General features: G+C 42.3%; 3 protein-coding genes across 3 annotated transcripts; 1 reads left to right on the top strand and 2 right to left on the bottom strand.

Annotated features, from left to right (window-relative positions):
- Nucleotides 1-1146: 1146 nt before the first annotated feature.
- Nucleotides 1147-5391, top strand: TUBB1 (tubulin beta 1 class VI). Its single transcript, XM_010121578.2, has 4 exons — nucleotides 1147-1294; nucleotides 2887-2995; nucleotides 3183-3293; nucleotides 3426-5391. The coding sequence occupies exons 1-4, from the start codon at nucleotides 1238-1240 to the stop codon at nucleotides 4496-4498; spliced, it is 1350 nt and encodes a 449-aa protein (XP_010119880.1). The 5' UTR covers nucleotides 1147-1237; the 3' UTR covers nucleotides 4499-5391.
- A 1007-nt stretch (nucleotides 5392-6398) lies between these two features.
- On the bottom strand, nucleotides 6399-7602 carry ATP5F1E (ATP synthase F1 subunit epsilon). The gene is made up of 3 exons (XM_086760345.1): nucleotides 7454-7602; nucleotides 7167-7293; nucleotides 6399-6548 (listed from the first exon to the last, which is right to left on the bottom strand). The coding sequence occupies exons 1-2, from the start codon at nucleotides 7483-7485 to the stop codon at nucleotides 7170-7172; spliced, it is 156 nt and encodes a 51-aa protein (XP_086616471.1). The 5' UTR covers nucleotides 7486-7602; the 3' UTR covers nucleotides 6399-6548; nucleotides 7167-7169.
- A 9242-nt stretch (nucleotides 7603-16844) lies between these two features.
- Nucleotides 16845-22944, bottom strand: PRELID3B (PRELI domain containing 3B). Its single transcript, XM_086760731.1, has 6 exons — nucleotides 22822-22944; nucleotides 21758-21926; nucleotides 21299-21388; nucleotides 20629-20699; nucleotides 19678-19780; nucleotides 16845-18989 (listed from the first exon to the last, which is right to left on the bottom strand). The coding sequence occupies exons 1-6, from the start codon at nucleotides 22851-22853 to the stop codon at nucleotides 18870-18872; spliced, it is 585 nt and encodes a 194-aa protein (XP_086616857.1). The 5' UTR covers nucleotides 22854-22944; the 3' UTR covers nucleotides 16845-18869.
- Nucleotides 22945-23638: the final 694 nt, after the last annotated feature.

A 23638-nucleotide genomic window follows, 5' to 3' on the forward strand; every position in this document is an offset into this window, starting at 1 on the left:
ATTTTTCTTTCGGAACAATATGACAGCTCAGAGATTCCTTATCTCACGCAACCCATAAAGTGGTAAAGTAGTTACTTTCAATGAGTCAAGTCCTTCCACTGACATCTTTTAGTACAAAATAATTTACGGTGCTTTCCCAGTTATAGTTCCTTTTCCCATCCTTACAAGGAACACTTACAAAGCACTTACAGTCGTCTGACATGTCATGAAACTACTCTGAGCTTCCAGAAGCCAGTCCATTCGGGGTTTCTGCTGCTCAGCGATAGCAGTCCTGTTTATCAGCAGGCAACACGACTGCGTCATGTTTTGCTCAGCCTTGCATGATTTCCTTGAATGCAGCGAAACATTTCACGCAGTGAATGTTATAGTTGACTTCAGCGGAACTGGGTTTTCTCCTCTAGCATTTTCCTGGCAAGTTCTGAAATACTGTATATCTGAGATATAAGAAAATAAAGAATATAAGAAATACTGTTACTGGCAGGAAAGGAAGAGAGAGAAAGGGAGAGTGAGCAGCTTTGCAAGTTAGTCACAGGTGGATTCAGATTTTAGATTGGCTGAAATTGATGGTTTCTTATTAAATGTTTAAGGAACATATATCACTGAGTGTGCAGTGTTATATTTATATTTTACAAAGTATTTTTTTCTTACTGAGCCTGGCCCCCTCCTTCATGCAGCTGGACACTGAGAATGATGCGTGTGAGTGACCTGCAGGTTGGCCTGGCAATGCGCTGAATGTTGTGGCTATAGGAGGCTACTGCTCAAAAGTTGTTATTGTTTTTATGATGGACGTTGTCCTGTATGGCTCATAGGATGTTAAAATTTAAGTTACGTTGCAGAAGCACATGTACCTAATAAATTAAGATCACTCATTTTTGGCTATAATCCCTATATATGTATTTCTATGTTATGTATAAAATAATGAAACACAATGTGCACAGATATTTATGAAAGTTTTGTTTGCTGCACAGACAACTGGAATTAATTGTAAGGGGGTGCACGGGACAATTTTCTCTTCCAAGCCACTCAGTAATGCAGCTGTGCTCCTGTAGCCAGGCAGTGGATGGGCTCTTTGCTTCCTTGCGAAACGCTTTGAGGAGCTGGCTACTCCCCTTGCTGGCAGAGTGACAGTCCCACCAGTATAAAAAGGCCCCTTGGGGCAGGCTGTGCTGGGTGTGGCTGCTATAGCAAGAGGGCTTGTGTTCGGCTGTAGCCTCCAACAGCTCTAAGCTACACAAAAATGCGTGAAATTGTGCATCTTCAGATTGGCCAGTGTGGGAACCAAATTGGAGCTAAGGTAAGGTCTCTTTTCACTACCAATCAGTTATTACAGTAAGTGCTATCAGTGGTAGCAGGTCAAACCTCGTTAATGGATGGGGACTTGGGGGAACAATTACGTCGTTAACTCCATGGTAGGGTGCACAGCATGTTAGCAGTGAATATGAAAATCGTAAGGCTTATTCCTCATGCAAATGTTAATATTAAGACTGTCAAAGAGTGAAACATCTGCAAGAGCTATGGCACGGTGATTTAAGTGCTCCAGAGCATTCCTGTTGGGACTCACTCACATTCCCAGGGGAACTCATCTTGTCTGCAAAATACTGGGACGGATGAAGGAGTCAGTAATTCCAGGCCTGCAAAGCTGTGATGCTGGTGCTTTAGTTCAGCCATAAAGCAGTAACTCTGCCACATTATAATCATTATTACTGCATTTCATTAGTCAACAGAATGGTCTGTGCTATCAGTGACCAACTAGATTTTTCTAAGAGTGGCAGTCATCATTTGGGGTATTTTTGTGTAGTTCAAACACGCTCATGCTTAGAAGTCACTCATTGTTGACTTTGTGTCCTAGGAGGAAAAACAAACAAACAAACATTGCTTTTTGCTGTGTGGTGTCCTTTTTTCTTTTATTTTGGTGTTGGTTTTTTTTTTTTTTTTAATATTGATTAGTAGGAAGTTGTCCAAAAAAAGCATCTGGGTTAATCTGGGGCTAGGAGATCTTTGAAGACACATGATAGCTGAAGGATTGTTCTGTTTTTGTTTTCCTCCATTTCTTGCTCCCACAAATCTCACCTTGATTAATTTCATTGGAATATGAAGCTGTGATGGCCAGGGAATGCCCTGTTCGGCCCAGATAGTTTGAATGCAGTCAGTGAGTCAGTTGAAAGGTTTATATTTCTTCTGTTGGCTTTAACCTGGGAACCGCTTATGTCTAAATAAATCCTGCAGAAGTGCACGCGTGCCCACAACCCCCCCCCCCCCCCCATGCACGTGTTGGCAACGGTGTATTTGTACACTCAGCATGGGGCTGGATGCTAAACCAGAAGATCATTAAAATTAAAAAGAGCCTGGTCATTACAGTGGGTGGGTGTGTCTGCACTGACACTCTGTGGCTGCTGCCTCGATAAGAGCCGCAGTACGCGACAGCCATATGGATGTCAAGATAGGGCGGTTAGGACCCGCAGCTGTTTGTGGAAAGCGGTGCTTGCACACAAATGTGTCTGAGCCAGCTTTGCCGTGCCGCAGTTGGCTAGCATGACAGGCCTCAACGCAACCCTCTTCAACCCACCCTGCCTGGCTTTTTTGTTGTGCTCACACCGACTAGTAGCTGTGTTATTTAACTTATCCATTTTCCTTTACTATAAAGGGACCAAACTGAGGGCCTCCACCTATTAGTGCATGAGTGCGAGCTAAGCAGCGTGAACGGGCTACTAAACTTTTCCCTTGAACTTATTTAGGGAGGGGGGAGAGGATTCCTGCTCTGATCTGATATGTACACAGCAAAACACCCCCCACGGCAGGCACGAGCACAGCAGAGCCAGTGCCAACCACACCGTGCTGAAAAAGAATAAAGCTTTGTGAGTGTATCGAACTTCTTTCCCTTTTCAGTTCTGGGAGGTGATAAGTGATGAACACGGAATTGACATCGCTGGAAACTACCATGGGGATGCATCACTGCAGCTCGAGCGAATTAATGTGTACTTCAACGAGGCTTACTGTAAGTGCTCAGCACTGTTCGGGTGTTGGCACAGCAATTTGCAGAGCCAACATGAGGGTTAAAATAAGTAATTAGAAAAAAAAAATCTCCAAATCACTGTTGGTGGGTTGGATTTTTCAGCGTAGGGTATAAGCCTGTCTCTTTGACTTCAACATTAAGTATTCACGTTCATTTTCTTTTGTCCTAGCCCATAAATACGTGCCTCGTTCTATCTTGGTGGACCTGGAACCCGGTACAATGGACAGTGTACGGTCAAGCAAAATAGGCCCACTCTTTCGACCTGACAATTTTATTCATGGTATGTAGAGCATGCTGTCAGCAAACTAACTGTAGTCAACTGTCCCAAAGCGGCCTTTTAACTCCCTCTCTGAGGCCTTTAAAAATTCTCTTGTTAACTCTGTGGCTCTTCTTTCTGTAATTCTCTTTACAGGTAATTCAGGTGCTGGAAACAACTGGGCTAAGGGCCATTACACAGAAGGCGCTGAACTGATTGAAAACGTCATGGATGTGGTGAGGAATGAGTGTGAGAGCTGCGACTGCCTTCAGGGATTCCAGCTCATCCACTCGCTTGGTGGTGGTACAGGCTCAGGTATGGGCACGCTCCTCATCAACAAAATCAGAGAAGAATACCCCGACAGGATTATGAACACTTTCAGCGTTGTGCCTTCACCCAAAGTATCCGACACGGTGGTAGAGCCATATAATGCCATCCTCTCCATCCATCAGCTCATCGAGAACACAGATGAAACCTTTTGCATTGACAATGAGGCTCTATACGATATATGTTTCAGAACGTTAAAGCTCACCAATCCCACCTATGGTGACCTCAACCACTTGGTGTCCCTAACGATGAGCGGTGTCACAACCTCGCTCCGTTTTCCTGGTCAGCTGAATGCAGATCTGAGGAAGCTGGCTGTTAACATGGTGCCCTTTCCTCGCCTGCATTTCTTTATGCCAGGCTTTGCTCCACTGACAGCTCGAGGTAGTCAACAGTACAGAGCCCTCTCGGTGCCAGAGCTTACTCAACAGATGTTTGATGCACGCAACATGATGGCAGCCTGCGACCCTCGTCGTGGACGTTACTTGACTGTGGCATGCATCTTCAGAGGCCGAATGTCTACCAGAGAAGTGGATGAGCAGTTGCTGGCTATCCAGACCAAAAATAGTTCCTACTTTGTGGAATGGATCCCTAATAACGTCAAAGTGGCTGTGTGTGACATACCACCGCGAGGACTGAAGATGGCAGCTACCTTTATTGGCAATAACACAGCCATTCAGGAGCTCTTCATCAGGGTTTCTGAACAGTTCTCAGCTATGTTCAGAAGAAAAGCATTTCTCCATTGGTACACCGGTGAAGGTATGGACGAGATGGAGTTTTCTGAAGCAGAAGGTAACACCAATGACCTTGTTTCTGAGTACCAGCAGTACCAGGATGCCACTGCAGATGTTGAGGAATATGAAGAGGTAGAAGTGGAAGCTAGCCCAGAAAAGGAAGCAGCGTAAAAACCAATGGTAGTATCGAAACAATCTCCAAATAAGCCTATTGACTCTCACTGGAGAAGAAGTAGTAGCCATCATCCGCAGACTGAAAATAACAGCTTTCTTAAGAATTTTTTCTCTGCATCTGGCCAAAATATATCCAATATTACAGTACAATGCCACTATGAAGACAAGTTGTCTCATAACAGCCTGTCCTGTAAATGTATTCACTTTCAGAGTATTATCACCAGACACCGAATGTAATATACAACGTGTGTGTGTGTGTGTACATATCAGGATCAAAAGCAACAGCAAAATACGCTATCAGCTCATCAAATGTATTTATTCTCAGCTAAATACAGTTCAGGTTTTGCTTGTGAACTTGTTACTGTTTCAGCAGGACATGCACATCTGTAAGGCCTATAAAAGCAGTTATGGATTTTATTACATGCTCCACAGACTGACCTACATCTGCAAACAAGTTCAGTTCCTTAAGCTGCGGAGGGAGGCAGAAGACTGAAAATGCACATTCTTACTTTTATTAGAAGTACTTCAATAGTTCTGTGCCATTGCTGGCCTATACTATTGCAGAGCTTGTATGATTATCATTGTGGTGTTTGTTTCTATTTCCAACTACAGACTGAGTGATATTAGCTTATGAAGTTGTGAACACTGTGTAAAAGTTTTGGTGTGATGTTTTTTTCCCCCTCTGTGTACTAACTCTTGTAAATTTTCCTCCTGTAATTCAGTACTGCAAAACAGATGGAATGGTTTACAGCTAGTTAGATACAAGTTCAATGGTGGTCACTGAATCAAAAACGTATCTTGACTTCAGGAAAAAAAAGTTCCTGTAATTTACTTAACATTGTATTTATAATATTCTTGAAAATAAAAATTATATACCATTCTATAAAATACTTTAATACTTGAAACATTTGATAGACAAAAATAATAGTTTACTCTTGTAAGGACCAACTTTAACTTACATGAAGAAATTGAGCCTTTTTTTGTTATGCTCTTAGAAGAGAAAGTTTATTATACTCTGAAGAAAGCAATGCCTTATGTTTTGAGTCAAGAACAGAAGTGTCTAGGTGAACATAAACCTGTAATTCTGTAAGCAGGCTGTATTCCTTCCTGTGCAGTGGGACAACAGTCTCGAGACACACAGCAGCAGGGACGTGCAAACTCTTCCCCCAACCCAATACAGCTCTCCCGTCCCAGCCACAAGCACATGAGTGTCACCCTCCATTCCCACTGCTTCCCAGTGAATGCAGGTCCCTCTCCCTCCTAGTAAAGCGACAAAGCGATAACAAGGAAAACCAACAGCTGAGCGATCAGTCCAGGGATTTCTGTGCCTCCTTCGCCACCTTGTACAGGACGCCAGGTCTCCAACTCCCCAGTTCCCCGCTCAGTGTTCCAGCCAGCTTTGGAGATTAGATCCCGTTCAGCACATCCACCCTGCGTCCAGTTCAGTCTTAACCCTAAGCCTCAGCAAACTCATTTTCACCGAGCTAGTTTTGTTCTAAGCCCAAACCAAAGATGAACACTACGATGACAGAAAGTTAAAGCTAACAGCATACCGCTTCCAGCGGAGAGAACCGACTCAGGTATTTGTAATTATTGAAAAGATATGCCTATGTTGTCTGTTGACGTAGGTTTTAGTGAAGAAAACTTTTCTCCAAAGTAATCACTCATCATTGAAATGAAGTAGGCAGAAGGTTTAAACAATTACATCTCTTACTCATTGAGGTACCTGAAATATCAGCCTGAAATCCAACAGAGATTTGCCTTAAAAATAACCACATGCTGCTACTGAATGGTAGACTGTGATAAGAAGTCTTCTGTTTTACCACAAGTGAAAGATAAATGTCCCTGCAAAACGGAGCACTTTGTTTCAAGAGGAACACCACTTTCCACACATTCATTTGTTTAACAGAAATTACATTTATTAGCACGCTGATTTACATACGGAGGCAAGTTTTACAGTTAATGTGATGACACTATGGTGCAGAGTCTGGAGCTTGCCTACAGCTTTGCAGTTTGCTCTTAAAGAGTATTCACCACAGATCAGTTCCTATGAGAGATTTAAAATATAAGTTATTCGATTCAAGAACATGTACAAGGTGCACATCAAACAAAAAATGTTTAATCTCAGATCAGGAATAGAAGCTGCTCTACTTAGAACAAAAAAAAATTCAGCTGCTCGTGATGTATGCAACGTCCCAAACAAAGGTACAAGTAGCATCTGTCTTTCACAGACCGTAGCTAACCCTGACACAAATAACCCGGCTGATTAGGAGAAATAGCGGCTCAGACAGGTAAGAGACAGGAAACCTATGAACATCCCTACAGAAAATCATCTGTTTTGCATAAGTCCACAATAACTTTGACCAAACCCCGAATCGTTCAAAGCAGGAGCTGATGGAGAGAACACCTTATTTTAGTGACCTCATGAGATTACGCAGTTTCCCATCCCACACATCAGGACACAGAGACACCCGCACCCAGCTGCACTAAGCCAGTCAGCAATCCCTTCCAGTTTCACGCACTTGGAGCGGAGCTGGTTTTCCACACAGGGCACGAAACGAGCCGAGCAGCTGCAGGCTGCCACCAACCCGACTCACGCTGGGAGCCCAGCGCTCCTCGTACAAAAAGCTCCGGTAAGGCACCCCGGCCCGGGCTGTTTACTTACATGTCACTCCTTCTTGAGCTTCACAGTTTTCACAGTGGCCTTCGCTGCCCTCTCTGCCTCTGCTTTGTACTGAGGCTTCATCGCCGCTCTCACCACCTGGGCGCAGATCTGGGAGTAGCGGATGTAGCTGCAGAGGGGCGAGAAAACGCAGGTGAGAACCAACCCGCGTCCCAAAAGCTTCTCCCCCGCCTCCAGCCGCACCGCTGCGGCCCTGCGGGCCCCTCCCCTCCTCCGGCCGCGGCCGCTGCCGCTACCGCAAGGCAGTCGCGGGGGAGCCCCGCGGGTACCTGAGGCCGGCCTGCCGCCAGTAGGACACCATGGCTGCGGCTGCCGACACACGGCGGCGGGCGGCTCCGCTCCCCGGCAAGGTCAGCGCCCACCGGAACGGGAAAGAGCGCCGCGCTGCTCCCTAGCCAATCAACAAGCAGGAATGATCCCTTCGCCAATAGAAATCCGAGTTACCTCAGGGAGGCTGACCAATGGCAACTACCCAATCGCCCCTCCAGTCACAAGCGCTCTCCTCTGGCAGCGGCCAATCGGAGGGCTTGGCTAAGGCACGCGGCGCCCGCCATTTCCTGCTGGGGAGGGGGCGGGGCGTTTCTCGCTGTGCCTGGGGAAGGGTCGGGGCTTTCCCGCCCTGCGGAGCCCGCAGCGCTGCCCCGGGGTGTGGGCAGCCGGGCCCGGCCCCGGGGGCCCGAAAAAGCAGGAGGGGGTTGTGTTGTCTGCCGTGATGCAGAGCCGGTAATTTGCCAGAAACACAAACGCTACACATCAGTTACCTAAAGATCAGAATTTGAAGCCTGAGTCTTCTGTGAGGCTGATGGCTAGTTATATACCACTTACCTTACGTGCATGTTAACTCCTTTCTCAATAGTCCTCTTGTAATCTAAGAATCCAAGCAAGTGGTTAAAAGCACGTCTTTTTTTTTCAGGTAAATTACTTGTGATTACCCTTCTATGCCATCAGTACTTTGCTTTTTCTAGATAAGACTGTAAAGAAAAAGTGTTTTATCAGCATGTGGAGCTAGTGATCATATTTTATAAATGCAAACTCTTTCAATTTGGAGTTTTAATCCGTGTGTGGCCAAGCTGTGCTGTACTTGGAGTTTTATCCGGTTAGATAATGGTGCCTCAGCATGGGATTCTTTTGGATGCAAGACTGCTTATGCATACACCTGAAATTATATTCAATCATTTGCTCTAAACAAATCTACAAAAGACAATATAGCAAATGAGAAGCTATCATCATCATCTGTCAACACTTGTCGGAAAAAAATAGACAATTTTCTATATGCAATAAGCAAAAGTTATGAAAAGATTTAAATAATGTTTTATAAGGAATCAATTTGTCCTAACCTAATGTTCATTTAAATAATTAGGACTAAGGAGATTATGAATTGAGTTTTTATTAAGTCCTTGCACTTCAGTGTGTGTACCTCTTCTCTCTGTTCCTTCTGTCCAGAGCCAAACCATCGCAAAATAGATAAGAAACTTCCAGAAGCTGTACCGGTCTTAAGGAAACGTCGGTGACTTTGATCCTTTCTGCATGGAGGCTCTGTATCTTCCTGCCAATTTTGGTCCCCGCTGAAGTACAAATCCTTGGAAATCACACAGTGATTTCACATCACTACGTGGTGATGTTTTCACTTACAGTACATTTTAAAAGCACAGCGTAATTTTCAGCTTTATTAGAGGTCTCACTTAGTCCAGAGCCATTGCAATTAACAATCCATACGTTGTGATGTCAGTACAGATCCACTGGAACAGAGAGAGCAATTGTTCACCAGACGCGTCAGCGTCTGTCGCCAGGATAGCGTATGGCAGTAGGAAAAGATTGCCTGTCATTAGTAGGAACACTACCAGGAAGAAAGTGGGAATGTGAAAAGTATTTCCTGTCCTTAATTTGCCTACTTACTCTCTCTACTGAGATTACAGAAGAGTACTCTGCCAGTTGTGATGAGATTTTTGAAAGCGGACACTTTAGGACGCTACATTCCACTAGTTCCTTCCATCTGAACCAATGATTTGTGATTTCTTTTTTTTTAGAACTGCTAAACTGCTTTGCTCCTATTGAATTTGGTGTTCATTTCTAAAATCCATGTTTTACAGTCCTTCCTACCTAATTTTAAAGAACTGGTATAAATGAGGCAGAAGATAATTCTTAGTTCATGCATTTATTTCTTTTTTTTGTGTGTCTGTGTGAGCCATCTTAATCCTAATGTTGAGACAGACATGGCATATTGGGGCAAAGCTTTCCAAGTTGTAAAAATTAAAGCAATTAAAAATATTTTTTATGACAGCGCTTTTAACACAGGGTGCCAGTGAGATGATATTGAAACAAAACATACTTGTTTTCTAGAACCCAACTATAACAATGATTTTTTAAAAGACCGAAGAAAGCACCAAAGATTTAAGGAAGCCCCTCTCTGCTACCTATGCAACATATTTGATGCAACACAAGTAACTGCCCTACTGACAAGTATTGATAAAGGGGCTGTTATATACAAATGCTATTTTAATGGTAACAGCTGATGATTTGATAGGTAAAATGATTATCAATAAGATTTTTTTAAGCCGCCTGGGCCGCAAATACGGCTTGGCAGAAAAAAATTATGCTAGCAGAGTTGGACATCTTTCTTCCAGCTACATGTCCATCTATTCCTGCCCCAAACCTCTGGTTCCTCTCCCCCTGTCTCTCACCTGCTCTTTTGTCCCCAGTTTTCTTTTCCCACCGTATCTTCTCTCACTGTACCTCCATGTGAAATGCCTCTGCCTGCAATTCTGTGCAGTGCACTCAAGTTTAAATCTGTAATGGAGATACCCAACTCAAAGCCAATGATTTGCACATTTAGCTGTATTTACTGTTTGTTGATCTTGGTAGATGAATATTCATCATTAATTTTAGAAATTAAACCTTTGGGAGAGGTACCACGCTGAGACAGAATGGAAATTAGATTAGTGACAGAAATTGTGCTCTACAGAAATTCCAGAATATGTATTGATGTTTATGCAGCTGTAAACAAGGCACCATTACAGATTTGTACAACCTATTTGCATGCCCAGGTCTCTTTAGATGCTAGGATGTATTTGTAAAACCCTAAACTTTCCTCAGATAAGAACTTTCTGAGACAGAACTTAGGAAAGGGTATATAAAGGTGGAAAGTTTGTAAAGGTACAGAGAGGTTGCAGAGAAAAAAAAAAAAAAAGGGATATGTTAACAGGGTTAGATGCACAGATCAAGAGAAGCTGAAGCAGTGCGATTAGCAACATCCAGAAATGTGAGAGTGGATAGGTCTGGGGGGACTAAAGATGTGAGGTTAGAAATGTCCAGAGAAACTGAGGAAGTGAGGGAAGAAGCATCCTGAAAGGTGAGATTGGAGACATCCAGAAAGGGTGTAGAGATGAGATTAGGAACATCCTCAGCGGTCGATGAGGACAATTCAGAGGAGCCGTGAAACATGAAATAGTTAAAATCGGTGAGATCTAGTGATTCTGAAGAGGTTGAGGAGGTGTGCTCTGAGACACCTAGTGAGGATGGAGGGATTTTACAGGAAAAGTCCAAGGAAGCTGAGGAGGTGTGACTGGACACATCTGAGGAGGATGAAGACGTTAGACTCGAGAGGTCTAGAGAGGGTGAAGAAGTAGGACTGGAGAAATCTGAGGCAGATATAGAGGTGAGACTTGAGAGATCTAAGGAGATTGAAGAACTGTCGCCAGAGAAATCCTGAGAGCCTGATGAAGTGAGACTTGATAGGTCCAGTGAAACTGAAGAGGTGAAACTGGAGTGCTCCCAGGAATCTGAAGAGGTGAGACTGGAGAGCTCTAAGGAGATTGAAGAGGAGGTACTGGAGAAGTCCGAAGAGGCTGAAGATGTAAGACTTGAAAGGTCCAGAGAAGATGAAGAAGTGAGACTGGAGAAGTCCACAGAGGATGAAGAGCTCAGACTGGACAAATCCAAAGAATCTGAAAAGGGGATTTTAAAGAGTTCCAAGGAGGCTGAAGTCTTGACACTGGAGGGGTCCAGGGAGGCCAAAAAAGTGAGACCAAGTAGGTCCAGGTAGATTGCAGAGGTGACACTGAAAAGCCAAGTAAATTCACAACATAACTGGTGTTAAATCAGAAGTATTTTAAACTAAAGATCTCTAATAACACACCAAAACAAAAAGACATAATGAACCCAAATAGTATTACTTTTGAAAATAACTAAGCATACAGTTTTAGTCTTTATGTCTCTTAGCAGTTTCTCTTTTGGTGCAGAAAAACTCGAGTAATAAGAGCTCACAGAATATTGCTCCTTCACAGAGGAGCAGTACAGAAGTACAAGTACAAACTAACACGTACGGTAGCAGACATTCTTCTGTCCTGGCCTGTCTCTCCTTGTTCAACCAGATTTTAGCATCTATGACAGCCTGACAAAGAATACCCACCTCTCAAATGCCATCTCCCTGTCCTGGAATAAAATAATAGTATGGAAATTCAAGTGTTTTTGTTCTTCTTTTGCAGATACTGTAGAGAGTATGTATGCATGTATGTATGTATGTACACTTTTTTTTTTTCCTGCAGATACCAAGAGATATTTTTTTTTTAATTACGTGGTTGTAAATGGCCACAAGCCAAACTAGGCCTCAGACTATAAAGGTATGAGAGGTTATTTCATTTTGATTTATAACATGTAACTAAAAACTCTGGATCTTCCCGATGATGCTAAGTAAAAATGGCAAAGAAAATGTGTTTTGCTCTGCAGCGTGTGCAGGACTTGTTTTTGGAGGACAGCAGTATGCTAAACTGATTTTGTGACTAAGAAATACACATTTCAGCAGCACCAGTTCTACTTGTTTTTCCGATAAAAAGAGGTTTTATTTTGTTACTTCTATTTTGTACCTTTGAACGTAAAACCTGTACTATACTAACAGTAATTTTTTATTTTTGATTAGTTTAAATGGTTTAATAAAAGTATCCTAAAGAGAAGTTCTGATAGAAGGCAGACATTAAATTAAAAAGGGAACAGAACAGCTTATATTTCAGTTCATAAAGGCACGTCTCATTACAGTATGAGTAGATCAAGAGGCTGACCTACAGCTGCCTTCTCTCATCTCAAGACTGTGCTGCAAAGCAGCGAGGAATTGAAACCTGCTGTTGTCTTTCCAGCCGTAGGCACAGGAATGCACATAAAGTTTTTCAGAGACATCACAAAAGTGTTTTGTGGACCAAGAAAGTGAAAGATACACACATGCAGGAGGCTGGAGCTTCTCAAGTGAATATACCCAAGCTTTGCCCGTGTTATTACACAACCGATGTCCAGATGCGTGTGTAACGGATTTAACATAATCACCACAGGCGGAACTCCCACTGAGGTCACCTCTTAACTGAAGTAGGTGTCTGCTGAACATCAACTGAAGTTAATGATGTCTTACTATGCAAATATTAAAATTGTGGGGATTTAGCACAACACAAAAATTACCAGGCAAAAAAAAAAAAAGCTGCTTAGGTGCCAATGATGAGACCCAAAATAGGTCTTGAATGCACTTTAATATGTATTCATAATGCCTCTGTAATTTTAGAGCTCATGCAACATGGTTGTAATTCTATATCAAGAGTACAATGTTTATAGATCAAAATGCAAAACAAGTGACTTAACATGCATAATTTGTGATGAAATTACAAGTTTGCTTGCTGCCCTATATTCTTAATAAAAACAATAACTAACCTCTTAAAAAAAACCAAACCCTTGCTATCTAACAACACTATCATTTTGTGACTGACTTTAATCTTAAAAGTTTCTCAAGTGCATTTTACAGAGGAGATCAAATATTTATACCAAAACACAAATTACAATGCAATAGAAAGCCAGTATCAAAACGATTTCCAACAGACTGAATTCCGTCATCTCTGCACTGTGTTCCTTCTGCCTTAATTTAAGATGGCAAAGTTATTGCACATTTTCCTATGAAATAAGACTTAAGAAACATGGAATTACGGCCACTTGTATAAAATGTACAGATCAGTAATAATGCTTCCTACCTTTGATAGCTGTGGATTTATCTCCTTTCTCTGCCTGTGTAAGCCATACTGGGCTGTGCTGGTAAAGCTCTGCTGTCCTCTCTGCTGATGACCCTAATCTGTTCCACAGCACTGGGAAATCATGCTATGCTGATGACAATACGGGTCATGTCCTATTAAATCTCCTCTTCTCTAAGTACAGCACTCCGCACAGAGCGCCAGCAGAAAACATACTCTGAAATCAGCTCTAATCTGAAGATAAAGTTGCAGTTCTGTGCTGTTTCCTATTGTAGGACAACATTTTGAAGGTTAGTTGATGAAGCTGATGAAGACATTCATTTTTAACTTTCGGAAACCTGGATTCAAAGTAAAATAATTTTGCTATGTCATCCAAGTTCTCAGCTGTCCATTCTACCAAATCTGGCATAAATAGTCTGGAGGATCTGCAGAGCAGAATTCAGGTACACTCAGGTTTTAAGAATCTTATGCATTACTTCCTATTTTAATGTGTTTAATAACTTTTGTTAGCTATGTTACGTTTTAAACGTTGTTACGACAAAATAGCATGATAACGTAAAACATTATGTCCACAGTGGATGATAATACTGAATGAAAACTTTAAAAACACGTAGGTGACATCAATGGCTGGAGCCTGTTTGCAGACATTTTTAAGTCTCTTAGGTGCTTATGCTTTGAAAGAAAAGGGAGACGTAGGATCCTAGGTAAATAAGGGCCGTCATTGTATCTCTCTTTCCAGACAGGAAAATAACATCTGTGCAGTAGCACCCTGCTTCTGTTTGTTCTATCTAGTCTTTTACAGGAAAATGCATGGCTTGCTGAATGTCCCTCAAAACTGCCAATTATAAATAGGGAAAATAAAACTTCATAGAGCATCAGACTAAGAAGGTTACATGCTTCTAGTACTTCAGCTAGATAATTTGGAATATGATGTCTATGAAATATAAATAAATTCCAAGTATGGGTTCTGATACACACTTCCTTACTCCCAATTTCACAATGCATTTTGCTGCAGCAGCTATATGTAAATGAGTTGAAATCTAGATAAACCAAAGCAGTTATCCCACAGGTAAATAATATCTACATAGTCCCCAAAAAACCCATTAAGAAGAACTCACCCAAATGATGCTACTTGCTGTGTTATAAAACTGATTTCTTACCAGGGTGCCCACAAAGCTGAACAGGCTCTAGGAATATCGAAGTTCACAGCAGGGGCAACTTGTTTTGTTTAACTTGGTGTAAAAAGTATAGTGTACATGATTAGGAAAATATTTACTACATATGTTGTTCATTTTATTATATTCTAGCTGATATGTTCAGCTGGATAATATATATTATCTGGCTAATACTGGTTTTTTTTAGTTCAGTGTTTTTAAACTTTTTGATTAAAGCACTGTCAAACCTTTCTGGTTTGAATGTAAAAGAAAATGTAAAAAATCCATCTTGTGCTGAACTTGTGATATATTTCTGAGAAGAGACTTTAACTTAACAATGTTACTGTTTTACAAAACTATTTTTACTGTTATAATAATATTGTTTACAGCATCAAATACTCTTTCTAGTAGATGCAATATGAAATTATTGTAATGCACATCGCAGAGACAATATAATTTCAGCCCACCAAATAGCTCCTGTAGATAAGGAGACCCTCCCTGGCTCCTTTTTCAGTGTGCCTCACCTTGCTGCTGGCTGCATAAAGATTATATCGCTTCTCATATTCATGGTTTTCTGGCTCAAAGGGTGCGAAGACCACGATCTTCAGTGCGAGGGAAGTAGGAAAGCACAGCCAGGAACAAGAAGGCAGGTAGACAGACACAGGACTGTTTCCTTTCATTGAAGGTAAGCAGTTAGTTCAGCTTAGTTGTAACATGTAACCTCACCTTTAGAATAATTTAATTTTATGGCAACATATAAAACAAAGCTATCAAATTATGTGAGAAAGAAATGAACAGGTCCTGTGCAGGAGAAAGAACAACCTTCACCTTGAGAAATGGAAGGATTCTAAAGTGACTCAGTGTTTTCACACGAGCTCTCGTTATCGGCACTCTTCAGTTCTTTTGTAAATGCGAACCTCAACAGGGTGCCGATCTTACCTTCGAACCGACTCTGTCGATGCCAGGGGGCTTTGAAAGGTTGCAGTTACTAGCCAATGGGTGCTTAGGTTTACCGTATAGAACACATTGACAATACACCAGACTACAGTTTAACTGCAAGTATAGACCACAAGAGACAGATCAGCAATGTTGTGGGAAATGGTGGTTGCAGTTTGTTTTTTTTTTTTTCAATTTTTTTCCAAAATAAACAACTGGTTGACATTTATAGTTAACTGCTTATCACCAAACAGGTGCTGACACTCATTTGTCAGCAAGAAGAAATACTTCTCAGGTAAATTAAGCCTTTTCAAAAGTACTTCATTTCTATTGCTGACTGAAAAAAGTGGTATTATTTCGGTGTCCATTTAGACACAAGTTCTTCCAGTGTCACAGTAAATTTAGGATTTTTGCTTTCTTTTGTGGTAGCAGCTTCCATCATTTCAGATTGTCAAAAGCAGTACCTTGCAGAACACAAGAGGAGTAGGCAAGTAGCAAGGCACATAAACACAAGTCTTTAACAGGTTTATAGTGCAGATGGGTACATGAGAGCTAGACAACGACACACCACTGAAAAAATTTAAAACCCTATAGATCTGTGCTTGGAATGCCTTACAGATAATGTAAAACAAGTTAATCCGTTATACTGCTGCTTTAACCATCCCGAGCCTGTTTAAACTAAGAAGTAAAGGGCAAGGTGAGTGTAATTTACAGTAAAAAAATCTTCACTAAGTTAACACTTGAGGAAAAGTAATTTTTGCATTCCTTGTTTCAACTTTTAGATACGTTTCATTCAGAAATTTAGATACAGTTTCATTCAAAAGACTCTTTCCATAGGCTATGTCCATACAAATATTTGAGAATTCAAGAGCACTGTGTTCCCAGTAGAACCAGCAGATGATGCAAGTGTTCAGTCTCAACAGAAGAGGGCATTAAGCATCCCGAGACCTTAAAACTTCCAGTTACTGCAATTTAAACTTCTGGTTTTAAATTACCTGTAATAGCATTTCTAGATCCAATTTGCTTTAGAAGGATGCTTTAGAGACTTGTACCATGTCCCTCCTCAGAAGGGCAGAAGTCCTTAGTAGCTGTGCTGGAGTACTTAAGGGTCACAGGAACATGAGAGAGTCATAAAAAATAATTAAGACAATGAACAGCAAGGAAACAATGATTTATCACTGGAAACTTCAGAAGGCAAGCAGTGAGAATAAAAGATTTAACAGTGCCATTTTAAATATTCTCCAGGCCATCGAGCTCTTACCAACAGCGAGCATTAGATTCCACGTGCAGAGACACATTCCTTAGCAGGTAAATTGTAGCATTACAAGTCTCAGTCCAAGTAGATTGAAAATCTTTCCACCGGATCTAGCAAACTGAAATCTGATTGCTAGTTGACATGTCAGATTTGCAGAGTTATTAAGAAACAAAAAAGATCACAGCAGCTGTTAATGTGCATTTTAGGATATGCATTTCAATAAAAGAAGCTACTAACTCCTGAGTATTTCTTCGCTCATTTCAGATTATTCACCTAGTAGTTACAAAATCCAAACGGATCAGAAAGCTTCAGGAAGTAGCCAGAACTCAGATAAAATTTTATTTAAAAATCGCCACATACAGAAAGCCATACTCTCTGACAGAACGAGAATCCAGGCATATAAATAAAATAGAAGAAAGAAAATAATGATCTTTCAGGAAGTTGTTGAATGCTTGCAAAAATTAAACACTAAATTTTGTTCAGTGCAAGGGCAAACTGTGAGTTCATACTATGCAGTCCTTAGTGCAGAAAAATTAGGAAAAGAAAAAATTGACTTTAAAATACCAAGGGATGCTAATGGCTAAACATTTAGAATTAGTTTCAAGCATGGCATTTTTATCAGAAATTGTTACAGTTCTGCAGAAGTTTCACATACACTTTTAAAACAGAAACGCTATTTCAGTTGTAATAATCTGTAAACCCATGGCAAATCTCAATGACTTCAATTTTGTAAGATAGTCTCTAATAATTTGTTTTTAGAAAAATATTTAGAATAGTTATAAAAGTTGTATATACACATCTAGTTTTTTTCCCCCACACAAATCTTACAGAAGAATGTGCTCCCATGTTTACCATTTAAAATAAGCTCTGGTTCTCTATATGGCAGACACCATTCAATAGGCAATTTTGAAATAACAGAAATGGCATGCAACATAAAATAAGCTTGGACAGGTGACATTACAGTTCTTAAAGGCTAAAAGAGTCTTGAAATGACTTGTAAGCTTAGAATCAAAATTCATGGAGAAGCCTCTGGCACAAATAGTTCAGGGCTGTGTCTTTCCATTTTTCCTTCCCACTGAAGGAGCCTCATGGGACAACCAGCACCTGCTGAAGTCAACAGCACTACCAGCTGTTGTACCAACGTTGGTACACGTTGTAAGGGAGGATGTCAAGGTCTGACCTTTAAGTTCCCACAGCTAATGACAGTACCAAGAATCCACCGCCAGTACCAAGAAACAAACACAAACTGTAGAAAACTTTTTATTCTCAAGGTTTTCATTTATAGAGCCTTGTATCGTGAGTAAATTAGTTCGAAAGGTAAAGGAACTTCTGGAACTTGGAACACTTTGAATTAAAAGACAACACGATATTCAGTGATGTAACAAGTTAGTTCTGGAGCATCATCAAGTTAATGAGTATATCGTTAACATTGTTTAATATTACTTCCTTTTATGTTTAGGTATCTCATTAACCAACTTCACAAAGGTTTTTTTTAGTCTTTTAAGTGGTTCTTTGTAATTCTGAAGTGAACACCTACTATTCTTAGATGCCCTAGCAACTTGCAAGATTTTAAGGCTCGACGCTTACTGTACCCCTTTGTTTTCCGAGCTTTTGGAAATAGAGATACTTACGATAGAAGTTTAAGATAAAATATTAATTTACTGCATGCCCAGTTCATTAATGTTGCATTTAGGAATAGAATTTAGATTTCAGTGGATAAGAGACACTTTGTATGTTTTACCTATATTGACTGAAAAACAATTTGAGTACCATGTTAGCTCAAACAGTCAAACAAGTTTAAAAGCTTATCAAAATATATTTTGTACATTCTTTTGTGTTTCAAGCGTCAAGTAATAAACTTTCTATTAAACCAAGTTGTATCACACAACTATCAAAAATTAACAAACAGAACAATGCTGGAACAAACCATTCTGCTTAATTTTGGGCTTGGTCCCAAAAGAGGTAGTCCATACGTCACACAAAAATAAAAATTCCACAGACGCTAACCTAACATGCCAGTCTCCTCCACCATGTGCAGCCTCATCGCTAAGTGAGGCTATTTCATATCTGAAAACGTTATAAGTTAGTGTTCATGTAAATACAAGAACTATAATTGAAAATTATTTTTTCATCTGTAACCGAAATTCGGTCCAGCTGAACCAATATATTAACTAGGCTTTGCATCAGCCTCATTAGTAAGAATTCAGCTTTTCTCCAAATTAAATTTGAAACATGCCCAATAGACAGGTATGCCTTTAAATAACAAAGGATACATGTATTTAGTTTTTGGAGTGAAGCTTCAGATTGTTAAAATTCATTAGTAATAAAGTTATATTTACTATCATTTCTCTACAAATGCTGCTGCTGCCATTGAATTCCTCATAGTTCCTCTTGCTGAAGCTGTGAACTCTTCAATTTCCGCATTCAGTCTATTAATTACCCATTCCAATGCTTCACGGCCCTACAGTTAAAGAAAAGTTTATCAGTGTATAAATCTTAGTAAGTAAATAGGTTAAATCCTGACTGGCTGAAGATTACTGAAGACGCAATAGTTGAAAAAGGAAGAAAAAGCACAGAAATACATGCCTCTGGCATTTTTTCCTTCAATAATCAGAGTACTGCAGGAACATATACTGCCTTACATTTAGTAAAAAAAATCCGTATGTCAGCAGTGCTCACACTGTGAGACACAAAAGACTTTTTATCCAGATTGTTTTATCATTCTTGAGGCTGACCTCAAGACATCTTTGGATTCCCAGAGGACAGATTCTCAACTAAAGCACCACTTAATTACTCCCACATAACTACTTCAGATCTGTCTGGATGTATCCTTTTTCAATACCAAAACCAAAAACATGGCATCAAGAAGGCAGCAAAAGAGTGAAAGTGCCAGACTGTTAAGGGAGTGGAAATGTTTTGTCCAGCGAAGACTCAGAGAGCTTTGCCAATAATAATTTATTATCTCAATTCACAAAAGGAAAAAAAGGAAGAAGTTCAGCTAGCTGAGCATTCAGTCTCTACAGTAAAGGCAGTAGAACTATGCAGACCCTTCCTACGATTGCTGACAAAGCCAAAAAGTAAAATAGAGATTTTTATTTGCTTTGTCATTTAGCCAGTGGTCACACATTTTACACACGGGTCATACTTACTTTATTAGCATTGGAAGAAATTGTGTTTGCCATTAGCCCTTCTAGGTAACTGCTGAGACTGACGCCTTTCACAGATATTATTGCTTCTTGTGTCAAAACGGTTCTGAAACAAAGAGCAGGAAACTTAATTGTTCTGAGTAGTTTAAAAAAAGAATGCATTGCTGAAAGAAACTCGTTCCTCCCCAAAAAGTACATTCCCTCATCAGCTTCAGTGTGTAACACAGAACTTCTTGCCCCATAAGCACAACCCACTTCCACAGTGCTTAACTGCCTGGTGCTTCTACTCATAAAATAAAACCCAAGAGTCCCCACTAAGTCCAAGTGTCCCTTTGTGGCACTCAACTATTTCTGTCTTTAGCAGCAGGAAGTTAAGACTGGAAACTGCAGATCTGGAGTGAAGGTATACTAGGAAAACAGTGTTAAGACAACAACAGGGATTTAACATTTCTGACTGTCTCTTTCGTTAGAATCCCTAGAAAGATCCTTGAGAATTATCATTAGTTCCAGCAGTCTAGACTCAGTAAGCTCTAAACTTGCCTTAAAAAAAAAAAAACCCCAAACACCAAACTCCAAACCTCCAAAATAACAGACTAAAGGCAGATAAGTGTGCCTTCTAGTGCAGGTTTTGTGCTCAGGCTGATTAAGAGATCAGAAATAAGGAGCTGACAAGTGAAGATGTTTACAAGCTCAGTTACAGGTAGAACACAGGACAATTCCCTAAAAAGCTGATCTGAATTGTACTCCATCATAGCACGATACGAAGTTTGCCAGTAGTGCTCTGCAGAAGCAATGTCACTACTGGAAATGACAGTCCATTTAATTCTTTTTTTAGACAAGTTACTGTAACAGAGGTGATGTAAACCTCATCTTCTGTTCAAGGGAAACCATGGGAATTTTCAAAGCCAAAGTTTGTATTACTTCAGGGCAATCTCAGAACACGGAGGTACTTACTTGTCTGGTTCGTGAGGGTGTGGTTTATAGACAAGCCTCTCATCTACTGACACTAGGTTTGTAAATGAAATCTGTAGAATACAAGAAAAGATTACCCCTTGATAAAAATATTAAAGGAATATAGTAAATAGAACTGCAGATTCAAACTAATGCTTATATCTGATTTAAACATTATACTTTTCCTGCTAGTATTAGGGTTGGAGTCTTCTCTATCTTGTTCTACAAGTTCAGCATTTGCTGATCTAGTTCTCTTTCCTTAAGTTTTTGGATCATTTACCAATATACACTACCACATTTATACGAACAGTTCAACAGTGTGATCTGACAGATGGAGTAGTACAAAGAGCAAAATGTTACACGATTAGGAAATGGTCACAGTGTACACCAGATGGCTTTCAAATATCTTTTCTTAACATGCCCCTGGCTCCTAAAACTACTCCTGTCCTGCTCATCAGTATGTTCAGATGCTTTGGTCCTGACAAGTTCCAAAAAAACAGTAGTTCCTTTCTGAAAAAAAGAACCAGTCATCCATAAATACATTACTTAAACCTTTAACTTGTATTGCTCTAATGCAATTTTTGAGTAATTTTCAGATTATTTTCCTTTTCAAATTTACAGGGTATTATTGTAAGGTGTAATCTATTTCACTTGCACAAACACAGCTACTTACATTACTGGACTTAAGCTCCATTGTTTTTTTCACTGGGTCAACAACAGAGTGCTCCTGAACATATGTTTTTGTTCTGCTCGTGCCAATGAGCTAGAAGACAGGCAAATACATAGGGAATTAATTATGCTAACCAACTGCAATTTGTTAGTGCCTTTAAATGCATAAGTACTGGTTAGTGTATTGAACAGACACAGAGACAACAGAATGAGAGTTTAGCTTAAAATAAAACTATTCAGTTGAGGTAGATCTCATTTTCAAGAGGGAAGCAATCTAAGATCTAGGCAATTTTGTACTATCAAGAAGTCACTATGTGTACTGCTGTTGAGCTTCCCTCATACATAAATGCTTATCTTTTTAAATAATTAAAATTATGAAGTGATACACGCCTATTACAACACCGGATTCACAAGCTTCCCTTCCCTCCAGCATCCTTTTCAAGCTCTGCGATGCAATACGTACGGATTTCACAATGGAGGGTATTCCCCATTCTGTGCTGAGGAGTCTGTGGCTGTGCAGCTTCCCACTAGGGTCTACGTGTCTGTCCAGGACATCGACTCCAACCACGTTGGGGTTCATGGGATTTGGATATTTCTGCATGGCAGCCGTTGTTACCGTTTCCCAGGGGTGACTGCCAAAACAGAATAAAGATACAGCAGTTGTACACCTTAGTTTTTTAAGAGGATTTCTATTAAAACTGAGCACAACACACAGATGATTTATATTTTTAAAGCATTTCAGTTTTCAGTTCTCAACCCTGTCCTCCCCTAGAGGAAAACATCTGTTTCACAGATTGGGCAGTGGTACATGTAAGTTAAGCATACAACACACCTGATTACTCAGGACTCCTGAGTTCAATTACTTCTGACTTATAATTTGATAAGAACGCTTTCCTTGTGACATCATGCAGAAAGACTGCAATTTCATCAGGTTTCAATAATACTTGAGTAATTTATTAAGCAGTTACTTCCCTAACAAATATTTCCTTCGGATTATTTTTCAACATAGGTGTTTTGGAACACCTGAGCCCCAACAACATGAAGCGCCTCACCACGCTTTGCTCAGTCCTACAGCTGGAGGGCGAGGGCAGCACAAAGGTGACCCACCCTCAACACGGCGGGCGCCGCAGCCGGATCCGCGCCGCACAGGCGGGTACCGCTCCTGGCTTGGTTTGGCAGCCGCTTCCGCAGGCTGCCCAGAAGCCGCCCCGGCTGCCGGCAGTCACCCGCACCCTGCCCGCCCGGGCTGCACCCCCGCCAGCCGAGCGGCCTCAGAGCCGGCCGGTGCCGCGCCCGCCGCGCTCCGCCACCCGGCGAGCGGCTCCGTGACCCCGCGGCGGCAAGGACACCCCGGGGAAAGGTCATCGGAGGCGAGCGGGCCGCGGCGGCCGGAGCAGGACTGCGGCGCCCAGCCGGCCCGGGGACAGGCGGCCCAGCGCCCTCAGCCCTCGGCCCGCCGGAGGAGCGGCCGCCCGCCCCGACGCCAGCCCTCCCTCTCCCCTCACGCCCCCCTCGCGCTGCACTTACTCGAAAACGTGCTCCGAGGTCCAGATCTTCATGGCGGCGGGCGCGGGGCGCGGCGGGGCTGGGGGCGCGGGGCTGGGGCCGCCGCCGCCGCGCTCTCCTCCTACCCCGCCGCTCCGGCACCCGCGGGGCCAGGCACTGCCGCCGGCAACCGCTGCGCCTGCGCAGCGACGAGCGAGCCGCCGCGGTGAACGCCGGCTTCCAATCGCCGCGCGGCGCCGCGTTGACGTCACGGGCCACGTACGGCATGAAAGTCACGCAGAGGGCTCTGGGCCGCTGTGGCCCGGCGGTGTGGGGTGTCACGCGCCTGCCTGCCGGCTGAGCTCGGCCGTGCTTAGTGCGCCTGCGCTTGGCGCGTTCTGCGGAGGGCGGGGTTCGCGCCCCGCCCGCCGCGCCGGGGCCGGGCGGCGTTGGGAGCGGAGCCCTCGCGTCTGTGGAGTGGGAGGGGCGGGTGGCTCGCGCAGCCGAGCAGCGCTGCGCCCGCTAAGGACTGAGTGTTAGTGACGTTCTAGTTACGCGAGTATGTTACAAGAAGCTCATTCCATAAACATAACCGCTTAGCTGGCGTAAGGCTTAATGGGTTACAGCTGTAATTAATGCGCGCTGTGCCCAGGCTCAGGCCCGCACGGGGCCCGCGCCGCAGCCCGCGGGTACGCGCCGTGGCGCCGCTCCGCCGCGGGCCGCTGCCGGGGTGAGCCCGTGCCCGCGGTCGGTCAGGAGGGGGCGCTGGGCTCCCCGCGTGCCTGGTGCCGCGGGCGCGCGCCGGGGCGAAGGAGAGCGCGCGCACGACTGTTACTTAACCTCCCCGCGAACAGTCACA

The sequence above is a fragment of the Chlamydotis macqueenii genome, chromosome 16 (assembly GCF_036417535.1).
Source record: "Chlamydotis macqueenii isolate bChlMac1 chromosome 16, bChlMac1.mat, whole genome shotgun sequence".
Lineage (NCBI taxonomy): Eukaryota > Metazoa > Chordata > Aves > Otidiformes > Otididae > Chlamydotis > Chlamydotis macqueenii.